We start from the raw sequence: 14,365 nt of genomic DNA, 5'->3' as shown, positions 1-14,365 counted from the left end.
TGCTCCTGTTCGTAGCCAGGCAGTCTCGGTAAGGAGAGGACAGACGGGGTAAGGCAGTGCTCTAAGCAGGCCTCACCGTTTGCTTCTCCTGCAGCTCCCAGGGGGACCCAGTCAGGCCAGGTGGAGCTCACCACGGCATGGGAGGATTATTTTCAGAAGCTAGGTAAATTTCTGGTTTTACCCTTTAAGTTTTAATTCAAAAACAGCCTTGGGAAGGGGTCCCTTCCCTGCCTGCAGGAAACCAAGCACTGCAGCCCGTGGTTGTGGCTCCGCTAGCCCATCAAAGCACGGGCTGAGCCGTCCCCGACTCCTAGGGACAGATCTGAGAGTGCCCTCCTTGTGGGAGGAGGGGCAGGCCCCCACCCCCTACACATGTATTTAGATTTTAATTACTTCCCCCATCTTAAATAAATTAACTGGCCGGGGAAACGTTTGGCCGTGAAGCGCATTTAGCTGTGTGTCCTTTCAGCCTGCTGCGGACTGTAATTCTCCCAGAAGAAAAGGCATTGAAGGAGGCCCTTTGTCGGCATTAGCAGGTGGACAGTTGAGGCAGCCTTGACCTCTGCCAGCAAAGGTCCTGACTTGTAGCGTTGGTCAAGTCTTTTAACCCGCTTTTATGCCCCCGGACAGGACACTGCTGCCCTGTTCCCTCCACCCACCACGCTCGCAGTGTTGTATTCCCCCTTCCCCCCACTTCAAAGCCCTCCTTCGGCCGCGCTGGGGATGCAGCGGGGCACTCGGCCGGGCTGGAAGAGCTCCCTCCACGGCTGTCCCCTCTCCTTGCTGCCATCCCTGTGCCTAGTGGCTTGCACTTTCCTTTCTTTGCAGTTTTCTAATCGCCGTGTTTTCTGTTCAGGTTTATTTTTGCTTGCTGTGCGTCTGGCTGAGGGCCCTTTGCTCAAACTGTAGCCAAGGGAAGCGCAGGCTCCCTGCCTCCGCAGCCAGCAGGTTGGATGCTTCCCTTCGACACTGGGACGTGCTGGATTGAAGGCGTCTTGGTGCTGGAAGGAGGGGGACCTTCCCCCCTTTCTCTGAGGTTTTGGGTCTGCGTGGTCTGCCCATGCGTGTCTCAGTGCAGTGCCCCAGCCCATGACGCGGAGCCAGCCGTGGGTTTCACACGTGGCTGGTGTGTTTGTGGCAGCTCCCCCAGCACTGCCGGGGCTCTGTGCAGAGTTTGTGGCCCCTCTGCTCCTGCAGGACTGCAGCCAGGAGCCGTGTGGCTACCACAGAGCTCTGTGCTGGGGCAGGCAGCGTGCTGCAGGCTCACGGAGTACTGGCCTTGTGCAGATGGGCATTGCCCACCTGGGCTCCTCGGGACATACTCCACCTGCAGGAGCAGGGGGGAAGGACGCAGAGCCCAAAAAGACAAGTGAGATGGCTCAAAATGTGGCCATTTCCTCAGTGGCTGGAGGCTGAGGAGCCAGGATCTTGGGTGTTTGAACCGTGTTGTCCCTGTGCTAGAAGGGAGTGGGCTTAGAGCCTCGGGTGGTCGGCGTGCAAACCCAGCAGCTCCTGGTCGGTGTGCTTTGGCCTGAGGAAGTCCCAGCGGGGCGGAGGAGAGGGGTGGAATTAGGCTGAATGCACTTCAGCGATGCACAGGTGAGATGAAATCAGGAACTCAAGCTTTTCCTCGGCTTTCCCTGAACTGAGGGTACCCAACACTGCAGAAATGTGGAAGCTGAAGCGTTGAGTCTGGGCAACTGAGGTAGAGCCAGGGCCTGTCTAGTGGAAAGGCAGGTGTCACTGGCTGGAAACTGTCACCTGTTCCATATTGACGTGCCCCTTATTGTCATCTTTGCACAGGCCAACAGAGCCAGCAGCAGAACAGCCATCCCGATTACAGCAAAGCATGGGAGGAGTATTACAAAAAACAGAGTGAGTGAAACAGGGTTCCTGGAGATGAGTGAAACAGAGTTAACTAATTCGATGACTTGTGTCTCCATCCCCTGCCGTTACTAGCTTCCAGTCCCCTGCAAATCCCCTTTGGTCCCTCCTGCTGGTGATGGTGCATGTAGTTTTTCCGCTGGAAGCTGTCGCGTTGCCTGCTGTTGGGTGCTCCTGCTGAGCTGCGGCCCTCAGTAGACCCCGTGTCCGCGCTGGCACTTGGCTTGCCTGGGGGAAAATTAGCGCACACTGAAAACTGATGCTAACGAAACCCAAAAAGGTGAAGGTGGGTTGTCAGAAGGCAGGAAAACCCCGCACAGAGGTGCGTGGAAAAACACAAGCCTGCCTTTCTCTGCTCCGTTACGAGGCGTGTGGCTCCGGCTTCTGGATTTGCATTTGACACCTTGCTGCTGGAGCCTCCGGGCCAAGGGTGAGCGGTGCAGGCCGTCAGACTGTCCCGGCAGCTGTGGGAAGGGTTTTTTAATGCTTTCTGCCTGCTCTTGGCTTGTCACTCGCAAGCCAGCATAAAGCCTGTCCTGTCGCATCCGAACAGCTACCGGCGTTGCTCTTTCAGGGGTCTGCAGCTGTCGGAAGGGGGCTGGCTGTTCTTTGAGCTTTGCAAGAGGAGACTCTGAACCTGAGCTTGCCGAATTGCTCATCTCTCCTTTTTTCCCTTTTTTTTTTTTTTCCCCCTCCAGGTCATGCTGCCAGCGCTGCTTCTCAGGCAAGTTCCCAGCCGGACTACACGATGGCTTGGGCAGAGTATTACAGACAGCAGGCTGCCTACTACGGGCAGACACTAGGGCAGGCTCAGGCCCACAGCCAGGTCTGTATTCGCGTTCCCTGAACCCCACTGCTGTTTACTTTGGGGAATTGGGGGTGTTGGGTTCCTGTGGCAAAGCAAGGAGGTATTTTGTGGCTGAGGAGATGAAAAATTGTTCATTGCTACCATCGTGTTATCTCAACACCAGTCTTATTTGCCTGTATAGGGTGTTTTTTGGGGGGGATAACCAAGGGGTTGGTTGTTTGTTTTCCTCGGGGCTTTCCTCAGAACCCCCAAGCTGTTTTATGACTTTGGGGAATTTAGATAAAGCGAATGATGGGTCCAGGCTGGTGAGGCAGCATGGCACTGTTACACTGTGCAGACTTCGCCTTTTCTCTTGCAAGCTTTGTGCTAGAGTAGGAGCAGTGCACTTGCCTAGGGAGTACCCTGCCCTGAAAAGGAAGGGAAAAGTATTGGGAAAAACAACTTGGATTAACCAGCTGCCAAGAAAAATGTTGCCTCACCTGTCCCTCAGAGCACTGGAGAGTTTTGTGGGATTTATCCTGATCGTACGTTCAGGGCTTTCCTGCATGCCGGGCTTGCAGAGTGAGCGTCTTACCGTTTGGCAAAAAGTACGAGCAAACCACACGCACCTTAGCGGGGTCAGACGTTTCTCCCCACTGAGTCGTGCCTTTCCTCTGGCTCCTCAGAGCCAGCAGCTCTGGATGCGGGCGGCATGGGGGAGCCTGCCCCGCTGTCATCCCCAGCCCCGCGCCGCTGGGGTCGAGCAGCGCAAAACGGGTGCAGCATCGGCGCTTGCCGCGGGCGCCGGTGAAGTGTGACCCAGAAGTGGTGATAAAAGGGAGTTCTCTTCATCGCTCTCGCAAAGACCGACCCTCTAGAGAAGGGAGATGTTGTTCAATAAAAGGCACGAGCTCCTGGAAGTAGAGCTCGGGGAAAGCAGGTGTTAGGGCAGAGATCTCCGCGATAGCGATCCGGAGCATCGGTTGAGGTTATAGCCTGCTCTGCTGCAACGGAGACGGAGAGACCTGTGTGTGTGTCGGGGGAGGAGGGTTAGGCAGCTTTAAGAATTTGCTGCTGCCGAGTAACTTTTCATTTATTTCCCCCCCCCCCTCTCTCTCTCTCTCTCTCTAGGAGCAGTAGAACAAGGTCCTCGTGGCAATTTTTTTTTCTTGGAATCATTGTGGAAGAAAACCTTTTTGTAACAGAGGTTTCTAGATTTGCAACATTTTGATGAAGACTTTTCTGTTTGTTTGTGAAACACTAGTTGTAGGATAATCTATACTGAACTTTTCTAAGAATCAGGAACAATTAGTAATGTACTAAACTTATGGACATGCTGGTAATTTTGTTTCTAAATTTGTAAAAAAGAAAACAGCAAAAAAAAACCAACCTCCGGGATTCTTTTTGGAGAGAAGCCAGAGAATTTGCAGGCACCAAAACGCACCCCAGAGCTGTGACATTTCAACATGTGTTTTTTTGTGTGTTTTTTTCCTTTTCATTTTCGATCTTTTCTGTTGCAACAGAAAGAGTGGCTTGGAAGTCTTAGGTGGTATGTAACAAATCCTAAAAAGAAAAAAAATTTTAAACAGTATTTAAATATTCTTAAATATGTAAATTCATTAAATGTTTTACTTCTAATTTCTTGTATCTTGGCTGTCTTTGATTTTATTGCATTTTTTTAAAAACTGAACTATGATATGTATTGTAATTAATTATGTGAATTCTGTATTGAGACAGTTACTGTTTTACTGTCAGACAAGTTATGGGCGGGGGGCATTTTGTAGGGTTTGTATAATTTCTAGAGTCTAAAGGGGTAATATAAAAACGTGTTAATTTTTTAGCAATACATTTTTTCATGTCTCCATTGCTAGTTGCATTTATGTATCTAAGACCTCCAAGCTTGTTTAAAAAAAAAAAGAAAAAAAAAAAAGAAAAAGACCTTCCTCTATGCTCTCAGAAATATAAATACTGTTATTTTTAATATTAAAATGAACCTGCTATTAGTACCTTTTAACAAACACTGTGGAACATAAAACCATATAAAAGGTAGTAACTATTTTTTAATTCCAAGGTGTTTTTTGCTTTTTCATTTCTTTTAAATATTTTCTTATCTAATATTTGTCAAATTACCTAGAGAAATAAATGAATCTAGTATTAACCACAGTATGCGCTAAATAATTTTGATTTAATAAAAGGGATAATATGATTTCCAATGTTTACTGTAGTGTTTCTTGTACAGATAACAGTGTATTTTTAAAGGAAAAAACGGAATTGAAGCTATTTTTTCTTGCCTTTTTAATTGCCCTGCGGGACATTCCGTTTTGAAATGTACTGAAGTTACTGTTCTTGGGTTCTTTCCTTATTTTTCCTTATGCTTGAAATGTCTAACTATAAAGAAACGCAATTCGATAATGTTGAGCATGGTGTTTAAAAAGAAAAAAAAGTGTTCTTTTTATTTGACTGACAGTTGCATTTTACACTCTATATAATAAAATTTCCACAAGGTGTCTTGTGGGTGAAGTATTTCCCGTCTCTTTCTCTCCGTTTGCTCCCTCTCTGCGCGCCGAGCTCCCCGCTGCCCGCACGGCTCAGCCGCCGACCTGCCGCCTGGGGCTCGCGTGAGGACTTGGGGATGACTCCCTTATGTCAACTTCGAGCCTTAATTCTAGTGAAACTCCATTCCTGTCACGTCAGAGTGCCTTTTGGCACCACCACATTCAGGGTTTCCCCAGTCAGGTGCTGTAATTATAGCCGTCTGGGCCAGAAAGATCAATTTTAATAAAGGGAAGTTTTCTATAAGCGGGCACGGAGACTCGATCTGCAGCTGTATAAATGTTTTATCGCTTCTCAAGGAGGCGGCAGCCCCTGGTTTCAACACCCTGAACTGAACTTGTTGCTCTTCCACAGCTTTGATTCCTTGTGCCTGGGTCTGGCTGGGGCTCACCGGGCGCCCTTCAGACAGGATCGCCGGAGCAGCGCGGGGCCGATGGGGAGAAGCATAGAGTGCAGCGACTTCGGGCTGTAACCAGGCCAAAGCTGGTGGTGGCTCTGCCATGCCTTGTAAAACGCGAGGTTTGTGCTCCACCACCTAAAATAGCTCTGCCGCTGTTACCCAGACAGCTGTAGCGGAGAGTTTACAGACGGGGGAAGGGAGGGAGGAAAGAAGATCCCATCTGCAAAGCAGGGAGTGGGAGGCATGTTGAGAGCCGGAAGAAAAGGAGATGTAGCATCTCTAAATATACCTCCAGAGAATCAAAGAGAGACATTGAAAGATGGGATAGTAAAAGCCACTTGGAAAGAGGGGAGAGGGGGGAAAAAATGGCTAGAGGAGGGCATAAAGGCTGCTGATGGGAATTGGGAGCGGGCATTACCGAGAAGACTTCCTTCTAATTCATCTTCCAAGCTCTGTGCCAAAACAGCATTTGGCATGGTTCACAGGGAGCAATTGTGTGATAATGAACCCTAAGGTGTCCCTTAATTGAAGACTGAGTATTACAGATTGTGCCAATAGTCGTAAATGGCACAGGATTGTGGGAGGATGCATTTTCTTAAATGTATCTGTAAGTACAGATTAGTGAGTCTCCCCAGTGAAATACCCATACTATAAATTATGGAAATATCTCTTTCTGATGCAACCTTTTATTGAGGGGGTGGGGCAGCAAAAGAAATAGTTTGCAAGCCTTTGAAATTTGGCCTGTCATTAAGATGGTGCCTGCAAAGCTGGATTTTCATCAGCAGTCTGGTGTCCTGGCAGGCTAAAGTGCTTGAAATGTTCCCAAGTTCAGCAATTTGTTTTCCATTATTGCTGCCCGCTCGGGGCAGAGGGGCCGCAGCCATTAAACTTCCCTGCTGCTATGAACGCGGCTGCTGCTTGCAGGGCAGGGGCTGGCGGGCACCCTGGCACCCCCTGCGGAGCCAAGGGCCCTGTGCTGGGCTCCTCCAGCCATGCAGGGTGTCCTGGGGGCTGGGGCCATGGTAAATCCCCCCCTGGTGCTGCCCAGGCACCTCGCCTTCGCTCTGGGGTCTGTAGGTACCTGCTCGGTCCGCTGCTTCAGGTGTGCTTTGCTGCCCAGAAGCTGCTGCGGTGCCTCCAGGAGAGGAACCGAGTCTCTGCTCAGCTTTGGGCAGGTTAAATCGTCAAAATAAAGTGGGTTTAAGCATTGACTGACTTAATTCTTTTTTTTTTTTGGGTGGGGAACAGCGTGGTGTTGCCTGCTGGTGGAGGTCGGTCCTGGGGATGAGGAGGCTGTGGCGAGGAGGCCCAGGGAGCACTCTGCACCCCGGTGTGGTATTTGGGGATAGGAGCCAGAGCTGGAGGAGACCCCAGGTGAGTGCCCAGCAGCAATCTCCAGCCCCATCCAAATCCACCCTGGCTCACTGGCTCCCAATTTTTCCTGTCTTTTACGGGCAGCACTGCCTCCCTCACCACACGACCTTTCCGAGGCTTCAGCCCCTCCGGGAGCCGCGCTCAGGGCCCCATTTCTCTCGGTGCGTCCCCTGCCGTGCTCACCAGCTGCAGAGACTCCTTCTACATGGACATTTATTGCAATCCTGCAAAGCATCTCCGAGCAGCAGCCTAAAAAAGCACAGTACGTAGCATCTCATTGGGTTAACGATCACCCCACCGCCCTCCCGCGCTCTATATTTGGTGCCTTAACGGGCACAGGCTATTTCGGGAGCAGAGGGGAGGCTTCAAGACAGTCTAAAATACTTTCTTTAATTTTGCATGATTTCGGAACAAACTACATTATGGACGTTGCAAGTTAAACCAAAGCGATCATTGAAAGAGACGAGCAGGCGTGGGACTTTATTTTTTTTCCTGAGCACTAAATATTTCATGGCGTTTTGAGTATCGCTGGATTTACAGTAAGGTGGGTGGGGAGAGCTCGTGGCTTTTTGGCACGACGTGGAGGTTCACAGCCTCACCTGCCCTGCTGCTGCTCCTGCGAGAACACAGGTTTCCTGAATCTGGGGTCGTTTTCCAGGGGATTTTTGGTGCTTGTGGGGCTGTGGCACTTGTGGGGGGCTCAGAACTGTGATCTGGCGGAGTCCTTGTGCAGAAGTGGTGTTGGTGCATCCCGTGGAGCACCACACACGTGTTTTATTCATTATAAGGAGCTCTTTGGCCTTCACTTGGCACCGTGGCTGCTGCGGAGGTTTTTTCCCAGACGTGGCAGAGGCCGCTCAGGCAGGCAGGCAGGCAGCTTGGCTCGGTGGGTGTGAGCAGCTCCCTGTGCTCCCCCTGTCACATATGGGGCATTTCTCTGCTCTGCCAGGGCTGGAAAAGACACAAAGGGACCGTGGGCAGCGAGTGGGGCAGGGCCCGATTCCCCATCCCATCCCATAGCACCTCGGTGAGGTCAGGGGATGGAGCAGGTAGCCGGGGAGGAATAAGACCCCCCTGTGGCATCGGGGACGTGTCTCCCCACCTCCCTGCAGGCCTGGGACACGGGGTTCGAGGAAGGCAACCCCAAAAGAGCATCATGGGCTGGAGGGGGCAGGTACCAGCGTCCCCAGCTCATCTTCCCACCCTTCCCCTTATCACTTGAGGAAATCCTATTTCAAGGCCTCTCTGAAGGAGCCTCTGATCTCTGCAGAGGCCAGCTCGCTCCCCTCTAATCCCGGCCGGGCCAGGGTGCAGGTGCCGCGGGCCCGGGGGGATTAGATGGTGCCTTCCCTTTGTGTGAGCTGTCACTCAGCCGCGGCCGTGCCCGGGGAGCCGCACCGAGCGGCGGGGCTCCTTGTCGGGGCCATTCGCCTGGGAATATTAAATTTGGCCGCCGCTGAGCCGTCACTGTGGGCAGGCCGGGGCCGTGGTTGTGCTGTTTGTTTTGTGGAGAACCGGGCTGACAAAGGCCGGGAGCTGTGGGAGGCCTCGAGGCCTGCGATGGCACCCGCTGCGGGCCTTGTGCCGGGCACTCACACATGGCCCCTGTCCCTCCGGCCTGTCCCTCCTGTCCCCTGGTCCTGTCACTGCTCCTGCAGTCCCGTTTGGGACCAGCCACCATGGAGCTTCATGGCTGGCCCAGTTCCATCCTGCTCCTGGTGGGGAGAAGGTGGAGGGGCAGGAGGGAGCCATGGGGTCCCCAAACGCGTGCCCGCTCCCCTGGGGCTGCTTGCACTGCCCTGCCCGAGCCAGGCTGGTGTCGTGGTGTGGGTGCCAGCACGGGTCCGGTGCCGGAGCTGCTGCTTCGGGGGACGCAGTGCTGGGGTGCAGGTGGTGGTGGTGGGATAACGGTGAGGTGGTGGTGGGATATAGGGGAGGTAGTAGGATACAGGAGAGGTGATTGTGGGATACAGGAGAGGTGGTGGGCTGTTGGTGAGGTGACTGTGGGATATAGGAGAGGTGGTGGTGGGATGCAGGAGACCCAGCAGTGGGATGTGAATGCCCTGTCACAGGGGCAGATTTTCCTGCTTCTCCTCACCAAATCCCCCTCTCTCCCTCCTGCTCTGTGCCATCTAACCTCTATCCATGGGGAGCCCCTTCCGCATCCACCCCTGGTGCGGAGACCACAGGGATAAGGATGAGCGAGTGGGGTCTGTGCCTGGCTCCATGGCCTTGCTGGGAACCCTGGGGAGCACCCAGGTGGGAACCCCCTGTGCCTCCCTCACCCCCTGCCAACACGTTTGGTGATGGGCACCCCTGGCGCAGAGCTGCCTTATGGGGCTGTTTTTACTCTTCCCGTGCTGGGGCTGCTTTGGGGGGGCCGGCAGCCGGCTGCCCACGCCGCCGGTCCCGCTCGCCATGCCACAGCACCGCGGGGCTGCGAGGAGTTACCGCCGCAATTTGCCACAATCATGTTTCATTTGCAGGCCGCCTGAGCTGCGCGAAGCTGTCAGATGCAGCCAGGAACGTGAGGATGTTTGTTTCTTTTTTTTTCTTTCCCTGTTTGCTTTTGTGTGCCGTGACCCCCTCGCCAAAATAATCTTGGAAATACTACTTAAAAAAATAAAAAGAAAAAAAAAAGACAAGAAAGAAAGTGAGAGCGGAGGGGAGAGCACTCAGCATCCCTCCTCAGCTCCGCGGCCTCCCGCAGAGTGAAATGGAGGCAAATAATGCCCTAAAGCTCCTTTTTTGAGCAGCGCAATCAGCCCGCCTGGCTCGGAGGGGCGGCAGTGCTGTGTGCTGGAGAGCTCGCTCGGGGGGTCACAGCTTCACCGTACCGAACCCTGCTGTACCCTCCGAGGGGCTGGCACTGCTCGGGGACCCACCGATCCCTCCCCACTGCTCACACTCTGCGGGAGGAGAAGGGGAGCCGAAGTCAGAGCGTGGTTCAAAGGGGGCACAAGGGTCTGGTTGTCTCCATCCCGTGGATGTGGCCCCCTGGGGATGGCCACTCTCCTGTTTGTCCCTTGGGAGGTAGCAGTGCCTCCTCCATGCCACCCACCTGCGTGCGCCCCGATCCATCCTGTGCCAGCAGGAGAGGCCAGGGGACACAAGGCGCTGCCTGGAGCGAGGGGCGCACCCCCGGGGAGACCCCCCTGGGTCCCCCACTGCCCTCCGTGCTTCCATTGTTGCCACCCAGCTCCGCAGGGACGGCTCCGGAGGCTGTGGCTCCCCGGCCCTCGTCTGTCCCCATCGTCCCCCCCCGGGACAACCCGCGGGCTCTGCGGGAGCCGTGCCGGGCGCAGGTAACATTTGGGCACATTCCCATAACCGAGTGCTGCCAACTGCTGCCGCAGCAGGGCCGGAGCCTCCTCTCCAGCGCTGCTGTTTGCTTTGCAGCCTCCTTAGCCCCTATTGAGGCTTTTCAGCTCCAGCCCCTTCAGGGGGTTTAAGTAGGTAAAACCTGAGGAAGAGGCTATTTTCCTCCCTCCCTTTTGAGCCCTGCCTTGTGCCCAAAAGGCCCCCTTGTTTCACGCGTGCCAGTCACCTGGCTGGGCCCCCAGCCCCTTTCTCTCCCAGCCTCCCCTTTCTTTCTCCTTTCTCTCTTTTGACTTTTCCAGGAGCCCTCGCTCTCCAAACGAGCTTCAGATTGGATCCAGATTGAGGTCCCTTTGTCTTTCAAGGGTTGTACTAAGCTAATTAAATGTGATCCCAACAAATAAACGCAGATCTCCCCATTACATTCAGGCCTGCCTTTCAGGCAGCACCGGGCGGCCCCTCGCCCCCGCCCGCTGCGCACAGGGTCCCCCTCATTGAGTCCTGGCCATTGAAAGCACTGCCAGGATTTCTTTTGTGCCGGGGGTCTCCGAGCCCTTTTTCCATCAGAAAAGACCCCCAAACAGCAGCTCGGCCTTTGTGAGTTTGCAAGCAAACGCCAAAGAAAAGCCCCCTGAATGCTTTAATAAATGACACATTTAGCAACTTCGGAGGCGCCTGGCTCCTGCGGCAGCCGCAGGGGTGCAATGGTCCCTCCTGCCCCGGCTCCCCCGGCACCCGCAGGGGTGCAATGATCCCCCCCCGCCCCCCTTCCCTCCGGCTACCGGGGCATTTGCAGCCGGCGGAGGTGCAGGGGATGCGGCCAAAGCACCTGAGCCGCCTGGGCTCCCGGCCCAGCTCTCGCTGCCTCCTGCCGCCCCCCCTTTTTTGCCCCCTCCCCGGCTCTCGGAGGGGCGCACGGAGCAGGCGATGGGGTCGGCGGCTCCGCGCCACGCCGGCCCCGGGTACCAGGGCCCCGGGCCGCAGGAGGGGCACGGCGGGGCGGCTGCTCGGGGGGGGCTTTTCTACCCGGCCCCCCAGTGTCCCCTCGGCTGGTATTAAGGCTGGCAAATCCCAAATCGTCTTTAATGATTCTCACCCCCCCCCCCCGCTCCGGATCGGGGGCTGCGCTGGACTTTTCTCAGCTCAACTAATATCTTTTTAATGACTTTGGGAGGGGGCAGAGCCCGGCTCTGCCCTAGAGCCTGGATTGCTCCAAACAGATGTTGGGGCAGAGGGAGGGGGATGCTCTTCCCTGCCAGAGACTTTCTTCTAGAGTTCAAACGAGAGGGGAGCTTTCAATCACCGCTAAAAATGTATTTCTCCCTTCTGAACAATGGGCTCCTTTCTGCGCCCGGGGGGACTCGGCTGCGATCGCGTTTCTGGTGCCGGAGAGGAGAAACCTCCGGTTTTAGGGCAGGAAAAGTGCTCCGAAAAGGGCTCTTCCCTGCGCCGGTTATCTCGTAGCTCCTTCTCTCTTTACCCTTGTTGCGGAAAAGAAAAAAAAATATATATATATATAAAATTATATATATATACACACACGTATCTATTATAATAACTAAGAAATAATCGTAACTCCGCCGCTGCTGCCGTCCCCGAGCCGTGCGCGGAGCCGCCCGGAGATTTTTGCGATGAAGCCGGGCACTTGGCAGCGCTGGGCAAACGAAAGGGGGCTCCCCCCGGGCCGGGACCTGTCCCCCCCCGGGCCGGGACCTGTCCCCCCCCCGCGGTCCGGGCCCCGGCAGCGCCGGCTCCGCGCTCCCTGCGCGCCCGCGGGGACCGGAGCCTTCCCCAGCGCGCCCGTCAGCTGCGGCCCCACAAGAGTTAAATTTTAAAGCAAATCAAATTCCCATTGGCCACTGTATATTATCTCAGCAGTCTTCATTTGATACCTCTTTAATACAGAAAGGAGCTTTTCAAACCCCTTTTCTCTCTTTTCTCCCCGCCACTCTTTAAGAGCAATAAATGTTCAACTGCAATAACTATAAATCAATCTCAGCTCTGTTCAAATCCTATTCATGCGAAGGGCTGGAAGAGGGGAGAGAGCTCCCCCCTCCCCCCCACCCCCCAAAAAGCAGCTGCTGGGCTCTAATCTCCTTTCTTGCACTGTCATTCACCCTCATTTTTCCTCCATCACCCCATCCCTGCAATCTTTTCTTGTTTTGCTTTTCTTTTCTCTCTTTGCTGCATTATGATCCCATGTCTCCCCTCATCAGACCCCAACCTTGTCCAGATCCTGACCATCCCCTTGTAGGCTGTGAAAGAAAAGAAGAGTCCATGGATGTCAAATTGGTCTCAAAAAGACCATGAAAGATTGATTTGCTCCACTTTTCTTCTGCCTGACATTATTTCTGAGGGTCCTGAATGGGAAACCAGAAAGTCTGGGACTGGAATAAAGATGTTCTCTCTGTAAGGGGGAGACGGGGGGGAAAAATGCCCATTTACTCCTGGCCCATCAACCCTGCAAAACAGAGCAAAAGAAAAGAGGACTGTGGCTATTCAAAGTCAGACCAATATGTACACCTCCCAACAATATGCCAATATACTGAGGGCTTCTCTATTAACACCCATGAATATTAAAGTGCTCACTAAACGCTCAGAAGGAACTTTGGGAATATACACATGAAAATACAAGCAGCATTGTGCGGGGCTCAGAACAATGGGGCGGCGATAATGGCCCTTCTCTATTAACAGCCATGAATATTAAACTTGTTTCCTCTTAAATGTTAAAAAGGAGGGATAGCTGCGATATTAAAAAAAAAGAGAAACGAGAAGGGGGGGGGGGCAAAGCACCTTCCTACGACTGGGAAGGAGGTTTGGGAAACAGCTGGGGATATTTAAAACCCCTCACAAAACGGGAGGATTTTTTTTTTCCCACCTTTTTCCATCGCCCCCCTCCCCGAGCCCCCCCGCACCCCCCAGCGCGGCCGGGAGCGGGGCCGCAGCGCAGCCCGCACGGGAGCCGCGGGTTTTTACGGGCATCTATTTTTTTTTTTTAATTATTATTTTTTTTTTTTTTTATGATTTTTTTGTCGCGGGACAATTTGAGGGTTGATGTGGTTCCTGGAAAAAATAAACGCGGTCCGCGGGGCTGGCTGGCTCTCAGCAGCCGGAGCAGTCCCCGTTGTGGGAGCTTCCACCTGATGCGTTGCGCAGCGAGGCAGGGATGCGGGCAGGCGGCTCGCTACGCTCAAAGTGCAGAAAACCGAAATAAACTTATTTTTACATCCATTAAAACCCAAACCGACCCCGGGCGGGTTATTAACCCTCCCTGACTAGGAAGAGCGCTGCCTCTCTCCGAGCAAACGCCCCCGGGAACCAAAAATTGGGGTTGATTCCTGCCGTTTGCACCTTTTCTTGGGTGGGTTCATGGGAGTAAGCGGCTGCACCTGGGCTGTGAGATCGCTTTCGCAACGCCAAGCAAGGGGAGAAGCCGCCCCAGGCGCTCACCCTATAAAATGCCCGCCGGGGGTGCTACTGGGGGCCCGGGGGTGCGGAGGCTGCGGGGTCCCGGGGGGGCTGGGGGCAGCCCTGCCTCACCCCCCCCTCCCTGGGTTTGGGGTGCGGGAGCCGGGCTCTGAGCGCCTGAGGAATTTGGGGGCCCGTCCTCTTCTCCCCCCACCTCCCGGCCCAGCCCTTTGCAGCCCCCTCGTCCCCATGAAAATCAAAAGAACAAGGCTGAGGAGAGGGCTCTAAGCTCCGACACAGCAGGATTGGGTTTAAATCCAGCAAAGATTAACCCTTTGCTGAGCCAGCAAAGCCGCGGGCCCTCGGGGAGGGGAGGGTCGCGGTTGTGGGGACCCCCCCCGGGGGCCGCGGGGGTGGCGGAGAAGGGGTGGCAGCGTGAGCCCCTTGGCTGGGCCGGGGAATATTTTGGGGTGCAGAGACGGGGGTGCTGCGGGGGCCGAGCCCCGGTGATGCTGCAGCCGGCCCCGGGCCGGGGAGGGGACAGGACCGGGGTCCGCAGCCCCTGTCCCGCGGCACAAGGTCCCCAAATCCCCCCTGGGACATACGTTTTGGGGCCGGCCGGGCTGTCCCTGCTCCACCTT

The 14,365-nt window shown here is 54.5% G+C and overlaps 1 protein-coding gene across 4 annotated transcripts in view; it reads left to right on the top strand.

Moving 5' to 3' along the window:
- Nucleotides 1–5,201, top strand: part of FUBP3 (far upstream element binding protein 3) — a 40,230-nt gene extending 35,029 nt beyond the window's left edge. For 2 of the 4 annotated variants that reach the window (XM_035554999.2, XM_035554998.2), the window contains exons 17-19: nucleotides 1,804–1,875; nucleotides 2,583–2,710; nucleotides 3,803–5,201. In XM_035554999.2, coding sequence (XP_035410892.1) covers nucleotides 1,804–1,875; nucleotides 2,583–2,710; nucleotides 3,803–3,811 — 209 coding nt within the window. In that variant the 3' untranslated portion in view covers nucleotides 3,812–5,201. The remainder of the gene's footprint in view (nucleotides 1–1,803; nucleotides 1,876–2,582; nucleotides 2,711–3,802) is intronic. The other 2 variants (XM_035555001.2, XM_035555000.2) reach the window with 1 other exon arrangement.
- The last annotated feature ends 9,164 nt before the right edge of the window (nucleotides 5,202–14,365 follow it).

The sequence above is a fragment of the Cygnus atratus genome, chromosome 19 (assembly GCF_013377495.2).
Source record: "Cygnus atratus isolate AKBS03 ecotype Queensland, Australia chromosome 19, CAtr_DNAZoo_HiC_assembly, whole genome shotgun sequence".
Taxonomy (NCBI): Eukaryota; Metazoa; Chordata; class Aves; order Anseriformes; family Anatidae; genus Cygnus; species Cygnus atratus.
The sequence above is the reverse complement of the archived record's forward strand: the minus strand, read 5'-3'. Positions and strand labels throughout refer to the sequence as shown.